This window comes from Eleutherodactylus coqui, chromosome 6 (assembly GCF_035609145.1).
Source record: "Eleutherodactylus coqui strain aEleCoq1 chromosome 6, aEleCoq1.hap1, whole genome shotgun sequence".
In the NCBI taxonomy this organism is placed as follows: Eukaryota; Metazoa; Chordata; class Amphibia; order Anura; family Eleutherodactylidae; genus Eleutherodactylus; species Eleutherodactylus coqui.
The window spans coordinates 630,156-649,665 of NC_089842.1; the positions used below are offsets into that span (position 1 = coordinate 630,156).

Here is a 19,510-nt window from a genome sequence, read left to right on the forward strand (position 1 = left end):
CGAACCCACAGTGGCCCCAGTAGTAATAGTGTCGCCTATATTGGCCCCAGTAGTAATAGTGTCCTGTATATCAGCCTCAATAGTAATAGTGACCACCGCAGTGGCCCCAGTAGTAAAAGTGACCCCTATACCAGCCGCGCTAGTAATAGTGACCCCCACAGTGGCCTCCATAGCAATAGTGTCTCCTATGTAACCCCTAGTAGTAATAGTGTCCACCGCAGTGGCCCTAGTAGTGATTGTGACCCCTATATCGGCCACTATAGTAATAGTATCCTCCACAGTGGCCCCAGTAGTAATAGTGTCCCCCACAGTGGCCTCAGTATTAATGGTGTCCCAGTAGTAATTGTGACCCCTATATCGGCCCCAGTAGTAATAGTGCCCCCCACAGTGACCCAGTAGCAATAGAGTCTCCTATATAGGCTCCAGTAGTAATAGTGTCCGCCACAGTGGCCCCAGTAGTAATAGTGTCTGCTATAGTGGCCTCAGTAGTAATTGTGACCCCTATATCGGCCCCTGTAGTAATAGTGTCCACCACAGTGGCCCCAGTAGTAATAGTGTCCCCAATACTGGCCCCAGTAGTATTTGTGACCCCCATATCAGCCACTGGAGTAATAGTGCCCCCCCCCCACAGTGGCCCCAGTAGCAATAGAGTCTCCTATATAGGCTTCAGTAGTGATAGTATTCACCACAGTGGCCCCAGTAGTAATAGTATCTGCCATAATGGCCCCAGTAGTAATTGTGACCGCTATATTGGCCCCTGTATTAATAGTGCCTCCCACAGTGGCCCCAGTAGTAGTAGTGTCCCCTATACTGGCACAAATAGTAATTTTGACCCTCATATATCGGCCCCTGTAGTATTATTGCCTCCCAAAGTGGCCCCAGTAGTAATAGTGTCCCCTATACTGGCCCCTGTAGTAATAGTGCCCCCCACCATGGCCCCAGTAGTAAGTGTCCCCAATACTTGCCCCTAGTAGTAATTGTGTCCCCAATATCAGCCCCTGTAGTAATAGAGCCCCCGACATTGGCCCCAGCAGTAATAGTGTCCCCTATACTGGCCCCTATAGTAATAGTGTCTGCCACAGTGGCCGCAGCAGTAATAGTGTCTCCTATGTAAGCCCCAGTAGTACTAGTGCCACCTACATCGACCCCAGTAGTAACAGTGACCCCCACAGTAGCCTCCCCTGAGACTGATATACTCCCTCCTCCTGGTCTTCAGAGCGCCACTGTGGGATGCACACACTGGCAGAAATGTGTACGCCTGGACTACTTCTTCCCTGCGGAGCCTGGGACCCTGGGAAAGCTGGACACAGGTTCCTAAAGCTAGACTGGCCCACCTAAATCGCGACATCTGGTTACGCCATTGTGTCTAAGAGAAACAGAAAGACTCCAGCGGGCAAAAGAGCGCAAAACTTGTATCACTGAGCAGCGGAGAAACATCTCCTGGTCAGATGGAGCCAGATTTATGTGCTGATGGAGGTCAGAATTTGGCACAAGCAGCATGAATCGCTGACCCCTTCCTGTCAGCCGGTCAGTACATGTCGGCACCGCCATCTAATCCGCAGCAACTACAAGAAGCTTCCTGTCCGCAGGGGCCGGTATTCCTGCAGAACCATTTAATCACCTGGTGGGATCTACACCGCGGCAAACTGCTGCGGGTCTGAGGGGCGAAGGAGTCCAACGCCACTAGATGGGGGTAATAACAGGCTGTCGGTGAACATGTGTGGTGGTAATGCTGCCATACATGATGTATATTTTATAGCTAACCTAGCGGAATATTAATGGTAAGTAAATAAATAATACGCCATCCGTTGATTTCACTGCCGCCTGAGTGCACGGGCGTCCGGTGTAGTTCCCCTCTACATACTTGATCCCCGTAAGAAGCGCGTGGCTGGGCCAGTCTGTACCATCCATCTTCCTGGGCCCCGGAGTCTGGCAGAGGTTGTGGAGCAGTAAGAGCGCCCTCTGTCCTGGGGGCCGTGTCTGGTATTGCAGCATGGCCGCTCCAGAATCCACCGCCGTGCGTTATACGAGGGGCTGCTGATAAGTCTTTGGCTTTGTGTTCTTGTTTCTATGGTAACGGATGTTACATCACATGAAAGCCTTATGTGTCTAATATAAGTGTTTGTAGCTTATGGCCACAGTGATCTCAGCACCCGGGAAAACAACATGGCGGAGTCTAAGGCGATATTCACAGCCAATCAGAGCAGAGGAGTGATAAAGTCGGCGGCGGATATTCCTGGTGATATGTGGCAGACATCGGGGGTCAATGCCCTTCATATTCTACAGTTATGAACTGGGGGCCACTTCAGCCCCAATGATGAGGAACGTCCTGGACGACCGAGAGAGGTTGTTGTTCCGGAGATCGCCGATGCTGCGCACAACCTCATACTGGAGAATCGGCCAGCTGCAGGAATAGCCGCCATCATGGGGGTTTATGGGGAACGTGTTTGTGTCATCATCCATGAAGAAGCCATCTGCAAAGTGGGTCCCCAAATGTCTGACAACAGATCAGAAGAGCATCGAGTGACAACTCCCCGGTCCATCTGTCAGCGTTTCCAGACTGATAAGAACTTCCTGGATGGACTGGTCACCATGGATGAGACCTGGATTTATGTGTATGACCCTGAACCCAAGGAGCAGTCAGAGTGGGGGCCCAGTGGTTGTCAGCCACTAAGGTGATGGCGTCTGTGTACAGATATATACAGCCACCACTAGGGGGAACTCACTACATACAGATATATACAGCCACCACTAGGGGGAGCTCAGTACATACAGATATATACAGCCACCACTAGGGGGAGCTCACTACATACAGATATATACAGCCACCACTAGGGGGAGCTCACTACATACAGATATATACAGCCACCACTAGGGGGAGCAGTCAGAGAGTGGAGGCCCAGTGGTTCTCAGCCACTAAGGTGCTGGCGTCTGTGTTCTGGGATAAGGAGGGCATGCTGCTAGTGGATGACCTTCACAATGGTTCCACCATCAATGCAAGGGATTGCATTGGACTTTTGGACCAATTGAAGGCAGCTCTGAAGGCCAAAAGGCGCAGCAAGCTGTCCAAAGGAATCTTGTTCCTGCAAGACAACGCCTCCGCTCACACTGCACAAGAGACTGCGGCAAAACTGGTGGAGCTAGGTTGACCACCCACCTTATTCACCAGATCTAGATCCCTCCGACTATCATCTGTTTCTAGAAGAAACACCTCAAGGGGACCACATGTCACCCCATGTCTGATGCCACGGCTGCTACGGGTGACTGGTCTGAGGCACAACCTCAGGCTTACAGAACTTGGAATCCCGATGTAAGAAGTGTGTTGGCATCAGTGGAGAGGATGTGGGAGAAATGGAAAGTGTCATCTTCCGATCTCGTTTCTTTCTGGGTAAAGCCAAAGACTTATCAGCAGCCCCTCGCACATAATGAGAGCGGCCCCTCGTACATAATGGGAGCGGCCCCTCGTACATAATGGGAGCGGGCCCCTCGTACATAATGGGAGCGGGCCCCTCGTACATAATGGGAGCGGCCCCTCGCACACAATGGAAGCGGCCCCTCGTACACAATGGGAGCGGCCCCTCGTACATAATGGGAGCGGCCCCTCGTACATAATGGAAGCGGCCCCTCGCACACAATGGGAGCGGCCCCTCGCACACAATGGAAGCGGCCCCTCGTACATAATGGGAGCGGCCCCTCCTACATAATGAAAGCGGCCCCTCGTACACAATGGGAGCGGCCCCTCGTACACAATGGGAGCGGCCCCTCGTACACAATGGGAGCGGCCCCTCGTACACAATGGGAGCGGGCCCCTCGTACATAATGGGAGCGGCCCCTCGTACATAATGGGAGCGGGCCCCTCGTACATAATGGGAGCGGGCCCCTCGTACATAATGGGAGCGGCCCCTCGTACATAATGGGAGCGGGCCCCTCGTACATAATGGAAGCGGCCCCTCGTACATAATGGGAGCGGGCCCCTCGTACATAATGGAAGCGGCCCCTCGTACATAATGGGAGCGGCCCCTCGTACATAATGGGAGCGGCCCCTCGTACATAATGGGAGTGGGCCCCTCGTACATAATGGGAGCGGCCCCTCGTACATAATGGGAGTGGGCCCCTCGTACATAATGGGAGCGGCCCCTCGTACATAATTGGAGCGGCCCCTCGTACATAATGGGAGCGGGCCCCTCGTACATAATGGGAGCGGGCCCCTCGTACATAATGGGAGCGGGCCCCTCGTACATAATGGGAGCGGGCCCCTCGTACATAATGGGAGCGGCCCCTCGTACATAATGGGAGCGGCCCCTCGTACATAATGGGAGCGGCCCCTCGTACATAATGGGAGCGGGCCCCTCGTACATAATGGGAGCGGCCCCTCGTACATAATGGGAGCGGCCCCTCGTACATAATGGGAGCGGCCCCTCGTACATAATGGAAGCGGGCCCCTCGTACATAATGGGAGCGGGCCCCTCGTACATAATGGAAGCGGCCCCTCGTACATAATGGAAGCGGCCCCTCGTACATAATGGGAGCGGGCCCCTCGTACATAATGGGAGCGGGCCCCTCGTACATAATGGAAGCGGCCCCTCGTACATAATGGGAGCGGGCCCCTCGTACATAATGGGAGCGGGCCCCTCGTACATAATGGGAGCGGCCCCTCGTACATAATGGGAGCGGCCCCTCGTACATAATGGGAGTGGGCCCCTCGTACATAATGGGAGCGGCCCCTCGTACATAATGGGAGTGGGCCCCTCGTACATAATGGGAGCGGCCCCTCGTACATAATTGGAGCGGCCCCTCGTACATAATGGGAGCGGGCCCCTCGTACATAATGGGAGCGGCCCCTCGTACATAATGGGAGCGGCCCCTCGTACATAATGGGAGCGGGCCCCTCGTACATAATGGGAGCGGGCCCCTCGTACATAATGGGAGCGGGCCCCTCGTACATAATGGGAGCGGGCCCCTCGTACATAATGGGAGCGGCCCCTCGTACATAATGGGAGCGGGCCCCTCGTACATAATGGGAGCGGGCCCCTCGTACATAATGGGAGCGGGCCCCTCGTACATAATGGGAGCGGGCCCCTCGTACATAATGGGAGCGGCCCCTCGTACATAATGGGAGCGGGCCCCTCGTACATAATGGGAGCGGGCCCCTCGTACATAATGGGAGCGGGCCCCTCGTACATAATGGGAGCGGGCCCCTCGTAACCCTCCTCTATACAATCTAACGTAGCGTTAATATATTCTGCAATGTAAGGAAAAAGAAATTGTCGCCACGCAGCGGGCCGAGCGGATAGGACTAGGAGCAGGCGGGATAATCGGGGTCCCTGCGGGGGAGGAGACTGACCCCTCTGCAGCTCCTATTGGTTGTCAGCACTAATATTCATCAATATCCCATGAAGCCACAGACGCCGTTTAACCCTCCGTAATCCACACCCATATGAAAGTTAGAGGAGTAATAAACGCGGTTTCCTCGCCGGCCTCTTATCGTGCACATGGCGCGTTCAGCCTCACTATAGACGCGTCCGCCGCGGGTAACATTCCAAGACATCCAGAAGAAAACGCATCAAAGCGTTCTGCCAGTCGCTGTTGTCCATGGCGACCAATCACAGCGCAGCTCTCATTTGCTGAACCGCTGAGACAAAATGAACGCTGCGCTGAGAATGGTTGCCATGGGCGACAGAAACAGTCTTGATAAACGCCCCCCATTGTGCTGCGTCCCACCAGACTTCCACCCTTAGAAGCCTTAGCTGACCAAGTTTCTTGCATGTTTGGCGCAGCGGCTGTCTCCATGTTTGTCCTGCCCCACTCGCCCAGCTGCCCCTGAAGTAGAGTATATAGCGGGATCCCTGGATGCCAGGAGAGGCTGTAGGGCCTCATCTACATGAGGAGGTATGCGGTCCGTAGGTGTGGACAGGACTCGGATCCGTGAAGAGCGCCACCGCCTCTCCTGTGCTCAGAGGTGCCATGTGTGAGACGAACGACGCTGTGGCTGCTACGTAGTGGAGAGGCGGCAGCACTATGGACGCTCATCCGTATCCCTGGCAGAATATCCCTGTAATATCCACGTACGCGGTGTAGCGTGCCGTTGGCCTTGTCCGTTCGCTTGCACTGTAAGTCGCGGTCACTGCATGCGAGCACCGGCGCATTTACTCTGTAGCAAGTGTGGACTGAACAGATCCGAGCTCTGCCATGGGCAGCTGTGTGTTACAACATTTACTATGTGGTAGCACAAAGCTGATGGGGATTGGACGGCGTTAGAGGCGGGGCTTAGCACTTCCACGCTCCCGCCTTTCATTCTTGCTGGGGGTGTGATAATACGTCAAGTTCTTATCAGACGCGCTCCCTTCTGACAAACCCACCTGACTCAGAGTATACACTGCCTTAAGTAGCGGGCTGACGGGTTTGGCGCGAGTCCGCTGGAGGAGCTCATCGCTATTTAGGAATTCTCTTCTGTCTATATGAAAGCGCTCAAAACCAACATGTCGCGATACAGTCCTTCCTCTACAAAGGATGTCGGGCCGACCGTCTACAGTTCAGATTTGGTACTGGTGGCTTCAGTCCAACTTATCCACACTCACTGACCCAGAGCACGGCCTCGCTGACCCCGAGCGTGGCCTCGCTGATCCCGAGCGTGGCCTCGCTGACCCCGAGCGCGACCTCGCTGACCTGGAGCGTGGCCTGCCGGACCCCGAGCGCGGCTTCGCTGACCCCGAGCGCGGCCTGCCGGACCCCGAGCGCGGCCTCGCTGACCCCGAGCGCGGCCTTGCTGACCTGGAGCGCAGCCTCCCGGACCCGGAGCGCGGCCTCGCTGGCCTGGAGCGCGGCCTGCCGGACCCCGAGTGCGGCCTCGCTGACCCCGAGCGCAGCCTGCCGGACCCCGAGCGCGGCCTCGCTGACCCCGAGCGCGACCTCGCTGACCTGGAGCGTGGCCTGCCGGACCCCGAGCGCGGCCTCGCTGACCCCGAGCGCGGCCTGCCGAACCCCGAGCGCGGCCTCGCTGACCCCGAGCGCAGCCTGCCGGACCCCAAGCGCGGCCTCGCTGACCCCGAGCGCGGCCTGCCTGACGCGGAGCGCGGCCTCCCTGATGGCCATACGGTTTACGCATTTATCCAGCACGTACTTTTCACAGTAAGAAACATTGACTTGCTGATGTCGGTGCCCACGCCGTTACTGGCTTGGCACAAGTAATAGCCGATGTCCTCTTCCAGCACGTGGCGTATCAGCAAGGAGCTGTTGGGCAGAATCTGGATGCGGCCGGTGAGCGGCACGGGGTGGTACTGCTGGGGGTTCCCGCTACCTAGAGGGAGATAAAAGACATTGGATGAATGTGAAGCCGGCTGTCCGTGCGGAGCGCAGCCTTAATGATGTGTGACGGAGCCGCAGCCGGGAGCGTCGCAGTAGATGCCGCATCTGTCTGGATGTCACTGCGAGGCGTTACAGGATGTGGACCACGACATCAGGACCACCGCTCTCACCTTTAGCGTGTTTCCAGACCACCTTTGGAGGCGGATAGCCATCGACAGAGCAGTTCAGGACCCCCGCTTTGCCGTAAATTCCATCCTGGTTGTTTGGCTGAACAACAAATCTGGGGGGCACTGAGAGAAGAGGGGAGAGAAAGGCGGATCACCGGGGGTCAGTGCATAACAGGCCCCCCGCTATCACACCCACCACAGAACACCACAGGCCCCCGCTATCACACCCACCGCAGCACAACAGGCCCCCCGCTATCACACCCACCGCAGCAAAACAGCCCCCCGCTATCAAACCCACCACAGAACACCACAGGCTCCCTGCTATCAAACCCACTGCAGCAAAACAGGCCCCCCGCTATCAAACCCACCGCAGCAAAACAGGCCCCCCGCTATCAAACCCACAGCAGCAAAACAGGCCCCCCGCTATCACACCGACCGCAGCAAAACAGGCCCCCCGCTATCACACCCACCACAGAACACCACAGGCCCCCGCTATCACACCCACCGCAGCACAACAGGCCCCCCGCTATCACACCCACCGCAGCAAGACAGCCCCCCGCTATCAAACCCACCACAGAACACCACAGGCTCCCTGCTATCAAACCCACCACAGCAAAACAGGCCCCCCGCTATCAAACCCACCGCAGCAAAACAGGCCCCCCGCTATCAAACCCACCGCAGCAAAACAGGCCTCCCGCTATCACACCGACCGCAGCAAAACAGGCCCCCCGCTATCACACCCACCGCAGCAAAACAGGCCCCCCCCCGCTATCACACCCACTGCAGCAAAACAGGCTCCCCGCTATCACACCCACCGCAGAACACCACAGGCCCCCGCTATCACACCCATCACAGCAAAACAGGCCCCCCGCTATCACACCCATCGCAGCAAAACAGGCCCCCCGCTATCACACCCATCGCAACAAAACAGGCCCCCCACTATCACACCCACCGCAGCAAAACAGCCCCCCGCTATTAAACCCACCACAGGCTCCCGCTATCACACACACCGCAGCACAACAGGTCCCCCGCTATCACACCCACCACAGAACACCACAGGCCCCCGCTATCACACCCACCGCAGCACAACAGGCCCTCCGCTATCACACCCACCGCAGCAAAACAGCCCCCCGCTATCAAACCCACCACAGAACACCACAGGCTCCCTGCTATCAAACCCACTGCAGCAAAACAGGCCCCCCGCTATCAAACCCACCGCAGCAAAACAGGCCCCCCGCTATCAAACCCACAGCAGCAAAACAGGCCCCCCGCTATCACACCGACCGCAGCAAAACAGGCCCCCCGCTATCACACCCACCACAGAACACCACAGGCCCCCGCTATCACACCCACCGCAGCACAACAGGCCCCCCGCTATCACACCCACCGCAGCAAGACAGCCCCCCGCTATCAAACCCACCACAGAACACCACAGGCTCCCTGCTATCAAACCCACCACAGCAAAACAGGCCCCCCGCTATCAAACCCACCGCAGCAAAACAGGCCCCCCGCTATCAAACCCACCGCAGCAAAACAGGCCTCCCGCTATCACACCGACCGCAGCAAAACAGGCCCCCCGCTATCACACCCACCGCAGCAAAACAGGCCCCCCCCCCGCTATCACACCCACTGCAGCAAAACAGGCTCCCCGCTATCACACCCACCGCAGAACACCACAGGCCCCCGCTATCACACCCATCACAGCAAAACAGGCCCCCCGCTATCACACCCATCGCAGCAAAACAGGCCCCCCGCTATCACACCCATCGCAACAAAACAGGCCCCCCACTATCACACCCACCGCAGCAAAACAGCCCCCAGCTATTAAACCCACCACAGGCTCCCGCTATCACACACACCGCAGCACAACAGGTCCCCCGCTATCACACCCACCACAGAACACCACAGGCCCCCGCTATCACACCCACCGCAGCACAACAGGCCCCCCGCTATCACACCCACCGCAGCAAAACAGCCCCCCGCTATCAAACCCACCACAGAACACCACAGGCTCCCTGCTATCAAACCCACTGCAGCAAAACAGGCCCCCCGCTATCAAACCCACCGCAGCAAAACAGGCCCCCCGCTATCAAACCCACAGCAGCAAAACAGGCCCCCCGCTATCACACCGACCGCAGCAAAACAGGCCCCCCGCTATCACACCCACCACAGAACACCACAGGCCCCCGCTATCACACCCACCGCAGCACAACAGGCCCCCCGCTATCACACCCACCGCAGCAAGACAGCCCCCCGCTATCAAACCCACCACAGAACACCACAGGCTCCCTGCTATCAAACCCACCACAGCAAAACAGGCCCCCCACTATCAAACCCACCGCAGCAAAACAGGCCCCCCGCTATCAAACCCACCGCAGCAAAACAGGCCTCCCGCTATCACACCGACCGCAGCAAAACAGGCCCCCCGCTATCACACCCACCGCAGCAAAACAGGCCCCCCCCCGCTATCACACCCACTGCAGCAAAACAGGCTCCCCGCTATCACACCCACCGCAGAACACCACAGGCCCCCGCTATCACACCCATCACAGCAAAACAGGCCCCCCGCTATCACACCCATCGCAGCAAAACAGGCCCCCCGCTATCACACCCATCGCAACAAAACAGGCCCCCCACTATCACACCCACCGCAGCAAAACAGCCCCCCGCTATTAAACCCACCACAGGCTCCCGCTATCACACACACCGCAGCACAACAGGTCCCCCGCTATCACACCCATCGCAACAAAACAGGCCCCCCGCTATCAAACCCACCGCAGCAAAACAGGCCCCCACTATCACACTCACCGCAGCAAAACAGGCCCCCTGCTATCACACTCACCGCAGCAAAACAGGCCCCCCCGCTATCACACCCACTGCAGCAAAACAGGCCCCCTGCTATCACACCCACCGCAGCAAAACAGGCCCCCCGCTATCAAACCCACCGCAGCAAAACAGCCCTCCGCTATCAAATCCACCACAGAAAACCACAGGCCCCCCGCTATCACACCCACCACAGAACACCACAGGCCCCCGCTATCACACCCACCGCAGCACAACAGGCCCCCCGCTATCACACCCACCGCAGCAAAACAGCCCCCCGCTATCAAACCCACCACAGAACACCACAGGCTCCCTGCTATCAAACCCACCACAGCAAAACAGGCCCCCGCTATCAAACCCACCGCAGCAAAACAGGCCCCCCGCTATCAAACCCACCGCAGCAAAACAGGCCCCCCGCTATCACACCGACCACAGCAAAACAGGCCCCCCGCTATCACACCCACCGCAGCAAAACAGGCCCCCCCCCCGCTATCACACCCACTGCAGCAAAACAGGCTCCCCGCTATCACACCCACCGCAGAACACCACAGGCCCCCGCTATCACACCCATCGCAGCAAAACAGGCCCCCCGCTATCACACCCATCGCAGCAAAACAGGCCCCCCGCTAACACACCCATCGCAACAAAACAGGCCCCCCACTATCACACCCACCGCAGCAAAACAGCCCCCCGCTATTAAACCCACCACAGGCTCCCGCTATCACACACACCGCAGCACAACAGGTCCCCCGCTATCACACCCATCGCAACAAAACAGGCCCCCCGCTATCACACTCACCGCAGCAAAACAGGCCCCCTGCTATCACACTCACCGCAGCAAAACAGGCCCCCCCGCTATCACACCCACTGCAGCAAAACAGGCCCCCTGCTATCACACCCACCGCAGAACACCACAGGCCCCCGCTATCACACCCACCGCAGCAAAACAGGCCCCCCGCTATCAAACCCACCGCAGCAAAACAGCCCCCCGCTATCAAATCCACCACAGAAAACCACAGGCCCCCCGCTATCACACCCACCACAGAACACCACAGGCCCCCACTATCACACCCACCAAAGCAAAACAGGCCCCCCGCTATCACACCCACCGCGGAACACCACAGGCCCTCCGCTATCACACCCACCACAGAACACCACAAGACCCCTGTTATCACACCCACCACAGCAAAACAGGCCCCTCGCTATCACACTTACCGCAGCAAAACAGGCCCCCCCGCTATCACAGCCACGGCAGAACACCACAGGCCCCCTGCTATCACACCCACCGCAGCACAATAGGCCCCTCGCTATCACACCCACCGCAGAACACCACAGGCCCCCCGCTATCACACCCACCGCAGCACAATAGGCCCCTCGCTATCACACCCACCGCAGAACACCACAGGCCCCCCGCTATCACACCCACTGCAGCACAATAGGCCCCTCGCTACCACACCCACCGCAGAACACTACAGGCCTTCTGCTATCACGCCCACCGCAGCACAATAGGCCCCTCGCTATCACACCCACCGCAGCAAAACAGGCCCCCCCACTATCACACCCACCACAGAACACCACAGGCCTCCCGCTATCACACCCACCGCAGCAAAACAGGCCCCCCGCTATCACACCCACCACAGAACACCACAGGCCTCCCGCTATCACACCCACTGCAGCAAAACAGGCCCCCCGCTATCACACCCACGGCAGAACACCACAGGCCCTCCGCTATCACACCCACCACAGAACACCACAAGACTACTGTTATCACACCCACCACAGCAAAACAGGCCCCTCGCTATCACACTTACCGCAGCACAATAGGCCCCACGCTATCACACCCACCACAGCAAAACAGGCCCCCCCCGCTATCACACCCACGGCAGAACACCACAGGCCCCCCGCTATCACACCCGCCGCAGCACAATAGGCCCCTCGCTATCACACCCACCGCAGAACACCACAGGCCCCCCGCTATCACACCCACCGCAGCACAATAGGCCCCTCGCTATCACACCCACCGCAGAACACTACAGGCCTCCCGCTATCACACCCACCGCAGCACAATAGGCCCCTCGCTATCACACCCACCGCAGCAAAACAGGCCCCCCCACTATCACACCCACCACAGGCCTCCCGCTATCACACCCACCGCAGCAAAACAGGCCCCCCGCTATCACACCCACCACAGAACACCACAGGCCTCCCGCTATCACACCCACCGAGGCAAAACAGGCCCCCCGCTATCACACCCACCACAGAACACCACAGGCCTCCCGCTATCACACCCACCGCAGCAAAACAGGCCCCCCGCTATCACACCCACCACAGGTCCCCCGCTATCACACCCACCACAGACCACCACAAGCCCACCGTTATCACACCCACCACAGCAAAACAGGCCCCCTCGCTATCACACCCACCGCAGAACACCACAGGCCCCTCGCTATCACACCCACCGCAGAACAGGCCCCCCCGCTATCACACCCACGGCAGAACACCACAGGCCCCCGCTATCACACCCACCGCAGCACAATAGGCCCCTCGCTATCACACCCACCGCAGAACAGGCCCCCCCGCTATCACACCCACGGCAGAACACCACAGGCCCCCGCTATCACACCCACCGCAGCACAATAGGCCCCCCGCTATCACACCCACCGCAGAACACCACAGGCCCCCTGCTATCACACCCACCGCAGCACAATAGGCCCCCCCGCTATCACACCCACTGCAGAACACCACAGGCCCCCCGCTATCACACCCACCACAGAACACCACAGGTCCCCCGCTATCACACCCACCACAGCAAAACAGGCCCCCCGCTATCACACCCACCACAGAACACCACAGGTCCCCCGCTATCACACCCACCACAGACCACCACAAGCCCACCGTTATCACACCCACCACAGCAAAACAGGCCCCCTCGCTATCACACCCACCGCAGAACACCACAGGCCCCTCGCTATCACACCCACCGCAGAACAGGCCCCCCCGCTATCACACCCACGGCAGAACACCACAGGCCCCCGCTATCACACCCACCGCAGCACAATAGGCCCCTCGCTATCACACCCACCGCAGAACAGGCCCCCCCGCTATCACACCCACGGCAGAACACCACAGGCCCCCGCTATCACACCCACCGCAGCACAATAGGCCCCCCGCTATCACACCCACCGCAGAACACCACAGGCCCCCTGCTATCACACCCACCGCAGCACAATAGGCCCCCCCGCTATCACACCCACTGCAGAACACCACAGGCCCCCCGCTATCACACCCACCACAGAACACCACAGGTCCCCCGCTATCACACCCACCACAGAACACCACAGGCCCCCCGCTATCACACCCACCACAGCAAAACAGGCCCCCCGCTATCACACCCACCACAGAACACCACAGGCCCCCCGCTATCACACCCACCGCAGAACATTTGCTAAGACGTCTCAGAAGGTTATAACTTGTGTCCGACTTCCCATAATCAGGAGAGCGCAGCACATCCCTTCACAGTCAGAGCTCTGCGCCTCACTTCTAGAATCATGCAGAGCATTGCACCTTGTCCCCAAAGCCTAGCAGAGTACTGTACCCTGCTCCAATGTCTTACAGAGCATTGCACATTGCACCAAAGCCGCATAAGGCACTCCACCTGAAGCCCAAAGCCTCGCAGAGCATTGCCTTTTACAGCCCTCTGCACATGGGCGATGGAGAGAACTGCAGCCATTACTGTATCATAAAAGCAAACAGACGCAGATCCCAGATCAAACAGCCGTGGCGGGATTGTGGCCGCTCGGCATTCTGGTTCTCGTCTGTGGTTTGGATGTGTGCAGAGCGTCGCGCCTCCCATATGTGACAAGGATGTTTATTCCAGGCAGCGATGAATATTTATCTGATGTCTCCGCTCATTATATATTCATGATTGTAGCAACGTGCCGCACTGACGCTCATTACATATTCATGCTTACATTAACACAGCGCATTAAAAACCCGTTAAATCCACAGGGCCCATTAACCCTCTAGCAGCCGTCCCTCAGACATGGCCGCTCCGCTCTGGAGGTCAGACACATCTGTATTTTCGGGCTCGATAGGCGCGTACGTTAAATATCGTATTCCCATAGGCTCCCCAGGACCAGCGGTGTCCGACACTTGGCGATGCCTACAGTCGTGTCTAGTTTCCAAATCCCATTTTCATACACCCTGTAAGAGAATCCTGAGTTAAAGGGACGGTCCAGGGAGGTGGCGGAGCCTCCGCCACGTGGTATGGACGCCGTGGCAGGGGGCGGGCTGCTTTACTCATCTTAATAACTAAGCCAGCCCCCTTTTCAGTGACGGCCAATGCAGAACCGGCATAGAGAAGGTCCATACCATGTGACTCGCTGTCAGAAGCGGGCCAGACGTAGGGGGTTCCAGAACCAGAGGTACGGGCTCACCTCCTTGGACAACGTCTTCAAGAGTCCGCTGTTTAGAAACCTTATCTATTGGCCAAGGTGGACAGCTGGCAGTAGACGCCTTTCGGAGGATCCCGCCTGCCCTGTACTACAAAGACATCCCATCGATACGAATGGACCTTGTGTCCTTACACAAGGTCCTGAAAAGGTCATGTGATCTCAGTTCTTCCTCTCTGAGACCCCCGGCCTCCTCCTCCTCCGATGATGATGGTCTTGTGATCTCAGTTCTGACCCCCTCAGATCTACTTGGGATTTGTGTTCAGTTTCTAGTCAGTTTCTCAGTCTGCGTGATGCTGTTACATTGATCTACCACAGAAACAAGGGGGGACACAGACCCCCCCCCCCCCCGGTCACAGGTACTGATGATGGGCACACAGGTATTTTAGAGGAGATCACAGCTCATCCTCCTGACTGGATACTTTTGGGCTGTAGCTTCTATAGGTGAAGACAGAAGGTAATGATAATTGAACTGTCCCACAGCAGACAGAAATGGTACAGCTTCAGCTAATGCTGTGCTGATGCATCATGGGAGTGAAAGTAAAAACTCTCAAGATGGTGCCTGATAAACATCAGACAGGGGGCTGCACTACACAGAGGCGCCCCCCCGAGTGTAACAGGCAATCAGGGGAGGGGGGAGCAGGGATGGAAAATGTATTTTCCCCGGAGTGGTCCTTTAACGACACACTCACGTGTTTGAGCTTAGTAGCTTTTCCCATTGATGACACTTTTCCTGTGCCCAAAGATAGGGGATAAATGATTGCCGGGACCCCCAGCGATGCGGAGAGCGGTGCAGTGCAATAGGGGGATTGCACTGCACTGTCCTGTAGAAGCAAATGCAGCAGATTTCTCCCTATGGGCAGGGAGTGGGAGGGATCCCCCCCGGGAGGGATCCCCCCCAGGGAGGGATCCCCCCCTCCCCCCCCAGGGAGGGATCCCCCCGGACTGCTGTCCCCCATGCTTACAGCTGACCCCCGTCTTACCTCGCACTATGAGCTGCCGCTCACGGCTCACGGTGGCCGCGTCGTTGCTGGCGATGCAGGTGTAATTGCCGTTATGCTTGAGGGACACGCTGGAGATCTGCAGGGAGCTCATGAACTCCTTCGTCTCGATGGTGATGCCCGAGCCCGATACGATGACCTGCCCATCCTTGCGCCATGTGATGCGAATGGGCATGTCTCCAGAAGACACCACACACGGGATATAAAGCAGCTGTCCGATGGAGGCCGGCGGGAACTCAAAGGGCTGAATGAGCGGCGGCACTGCAGGCGGAACACACAATCAGTCAACCATACACAGAAAAACCGCGGCGCTGCGAGATCTAGTAAATCCTCGCCTTACAGCTCTTGTGCTGTCCCTCCTTTATTCCTCCTGGAAATGTATGCAGAAATTGCCAACTGGGAATTACTGCTCCCCTTGTCAGCGTTGTTAGTTACGAGAGCGGTCGCGTCCGGAGAGCTCCGAAGACCGAAGCTAAACGAACCCGATCTCATAAAAATAAGACATGGGGCGTTCGTGGCAGAAACCGCCAGATCTCTGGGGTTAAAAAGTCTTACTTGCACAACATTGTGCGACTTTTGGGCATTCTTCCACTGCCCTCAACACTTTGGTAGTGGGCGGGGCTTAGTGGAAAGGGCGGCGCTATCCATCCAATTCACTATAGTTTATGCCATAAACTAGCACAAAATCTAGCGATCTACCCCAGGACTTAGAAGTAAGAGAGCAAAAGAACCCAACAGGAGACGTGAGAGGAGCGCCGGCCGCTCTCAAGCTACATGCTGGTCATCGCAGAGTGCAGGCTGTATTTACGGAGGAGCAGCTGCCGCACCTGACAGGGCAGGCAATGCACTAACAATCCTGGAGCATTGTGCCGTTCCTCTGTTACTCCTCCAGGAAATAATAAATGGACAGCCGGTTGTAGCCACTCCCCTTGTCACAGGGTAAGACTTCCCCAACTTCACGGCATCAGCTCTGATTGGACAATGTCAAACTATGTAAGGAACAAAGGGTCCACCAGGGGAGCTGTTCTACCGTACATGCGGGGTCTATCTTTATTGCTGTCTGGTCGCGCACAAACTGCAGCAAGTGTGGTAGTTGTATGTAATCCGCAGGAGGGTCTAACATCCATCAGAACTCATTGCTGCTCTTTCATATTTTACTACAGATCAATAAAGGTTGTTTTTTAAGGGGCCCCGCCTGCGGGATTCAGCTGATGGCGAAGGCGGTGGTGAAACTACGAAAGGACGCGCCCAACTGGTAACACCTAGCTGACATTTCTAGGAGGAGTAACAGAGGAACGGCACAATTCAGAGTTACAAGACAAGAGGCTCAAGACTTGTTATTTGGTGTGGAATATGTACTAAAGCCGAGGTGTGAGGAGCGCGAGGGGTCTCTGATGATGCAGCGACCTGAGGAGCAACAGAGGGAGCCGCGCACAATCTCAGCCCGCCTCTCGCTCTATTCATTAGGAAGGATCTCTCCCCGGAGCTCCTGAATAATTGATGCGCTGGAGAAGCTTTTAAGTCTCCGGCAGATCTGGGAGCCCAACAATCAGTGCGGAGGGCAGCGAGGCGGGCGGCGGGCATTAATACGCCGTGTTTACACAGCAGGTCTCTGCGCTGGGGCTTGTCAGGGAAACAGATCGGGGTGAGGAGGGGGCTGCGCGGCACGGAGGCGGACAGACGGACAACGCAATTCTTTTAATACACCGATAGACCTCGCGCTTCATGTTTACTGGACGGCCGCCGCTCGCTACACCTCACATTCCGCAGCGACACGTCTTATCTGCTGTAAATGTAGCAGAGCTGAGCGGGTCGCTGAGCTCTCCCTTCAGTGCGATTACTCCGCGGCTCCCCCGAATCAGCACGCCCCCATAAGATCAGGACATACCGGCCCCACTAGGAAAAAGTTGGCCTAACCTGCAGATTTCAGCGGAGCGGACTGTCGCATGCGAATGAGGACCCCCAACTCTCCCCCGAATGATGACACTGCAGGAAAGATCAACGCCGAGCAACGAGATAAGCTGCGGCACGGCTCTCTGGTAGCTGCTTATTGCCCTTTGCCCAACGGACCGTTCCTGTGCTGGGGGCTAAAGTCATCAGCCGACAGCTATTAAGGTGAAACTGGTGTTTGATAGCTGGAGCCCCCCAAGGTCACGAGGATGCGGCTCCTGTGCCCCCCTTTTGAATGAAGCAACAATTGCGCACAGAATGAGGGATAGCGGACCTGTTTGTCTCCAGCATTCCCACAGACTGTGAATGGAATGGCAGCGCTCATATACCATAACTCCAATCAGAGGGGGGCACCGTGGGGGTCCCAACAACCAAACTTATCACCTACCTTATGTATTGTGGGATAACCCATAGAGGGGCTGCAGCGCCCCTCCCCCCTCTCCACAGGATATCCGGGGTAAGCATCCTGATCAGTGAGGGTCCCGTGGCCTCCTCACTGTAGGGTTACTGCGCCCCCCGCAGGGAGGAGGAGACTGAGAAGGGACAGGGGAGTCCCATCCTACAGATCGGTGGGGGTCTCAGCGGTGAGCCCCCCAGCAATCATCAGGCTATCCCCCTGTGAAGTCTCCTGCGGATGGGGAGAACTGCTGATTGTACGGGCCCTTTAGATGCTGAAAGGTTACAAAGCTCTCTGCATCCTGTCAGTGAATGGAAGCAGTAATCCCCTCGCTCCGCTCGGAGGTCAATCTACCTGCCGGAATATCCATTCAAATCTCTTTGCTGCATTTTCTGTTGCAAAATCTGCACATTGAATCCCCAACAAATCTGCACCGCGTGCGCCAACACTAAGAGAAACCTAAGGCCATCCATGGGTTGTGAATGGGACTGACCTGCAATACCACACACAACCTGAGAGCAAAGGTGGCGCTGTTACTTGGAAGAAAGAGGGGAAGCTAGGACAAAAAACTGAAAGGGCTTAAGCTTAAAAAAAAAAATGGAATACTTGCCTATTCTGGCCTCCAGCACCGCAGCCCCCCTCCCGGAACCCGGAAGAGGCGGGCAGTCATGTGACCACTGAAGTCTGTGAGTGGTTCAATATGGCCTCCTCTGGGTTGCAGCAGGTACTGAGGGGCTGCAGCGCTGGATGGGGGGCTCCCGGTTTAGGCTACTATTCAATTCTTATTCATTTTAATTTCTTTAGAATACTTTATTTTTGTTGCAGAAAACATTTTAACGTAAGTCCTGGTTGGGGCCCTGCCGGTTATCGTGGGGCTGTAGGTCCAGTAGTTGGGGCCCTGCCGGTTATCGTGGGGCTGTAGGTCCAGTAGTTGGGGCCCTCCCGGCCTCCCCCGGCCATCGTGGGGCAGTAGGTCCAGTAGTTGGGGCCCTCCCGACCACTCGGCTATCGTATGGCTGTAGGTCAAGTCGTTGGGGCCTTCCGACCCCCCTGGCTATCGTGTGGCTATAGGTCCAGTAGTTGGGGCCCTCCCGGCCTTTCCCGCCTATCGTATAGCTGTAGGTTCAGTAGTTGGGGCCCTCTCAGCCTCCCCCGGCTATCGTGTGGCTGTAGGTCCAGTAGTTGGGGCCCTCCCAGCCTCCCCCAGCTATCGTGTGGCTGTAGGTCCAGTAGTTGGGGCCCTCTCAGCCTCCCCCGGCTATCATGTGGCTGTAGGTCTAGTAGTTGGGGCCCTCCCGACCTCCCCCGGCTATCATGTGGCTGTAGGTCTAGTAGTTGGGGCCCTCCCGGCCTCCCCCGGCTATCGTGTGGCTGTAGGTCTAGTAGTTGGGGCCCTCCCAGCCTCCCCCAGCTATC

At 57.4% G+C, this 19,510-nt stretch overlaps 1 protein-coding gene across 1 annotated transcript in view; it reads right to left on the minus strand.

Annotated features, from left to right (window-relative positions):
* Positions 1-19,510, minus strand: part of DSCAML1 (DS cell adhesion molecule like 1) — a 334,339-nt gene that overhangs the window by 75,689 nt on the left and 239,140 nt on the right. The window contains exons 9-11 of the mRNA XM_066606025.1: positions 15,730-16,008; positions 7,476-7,595; positions 7,121-7,297 (exon numbers count right to left, since the gene is read on the minus strand). Coding sequence (XP_066462122.1) covers positions 7,121-7,297; positions 7,476-7,595; positions 15,730-16,008 — 576 coding nt within the window. The remainder of the gene's footprint in view (positions 1-7,120; positions 7,298-7,475; positions 7,596-15,729; positions 16,009-19,510) is intronic.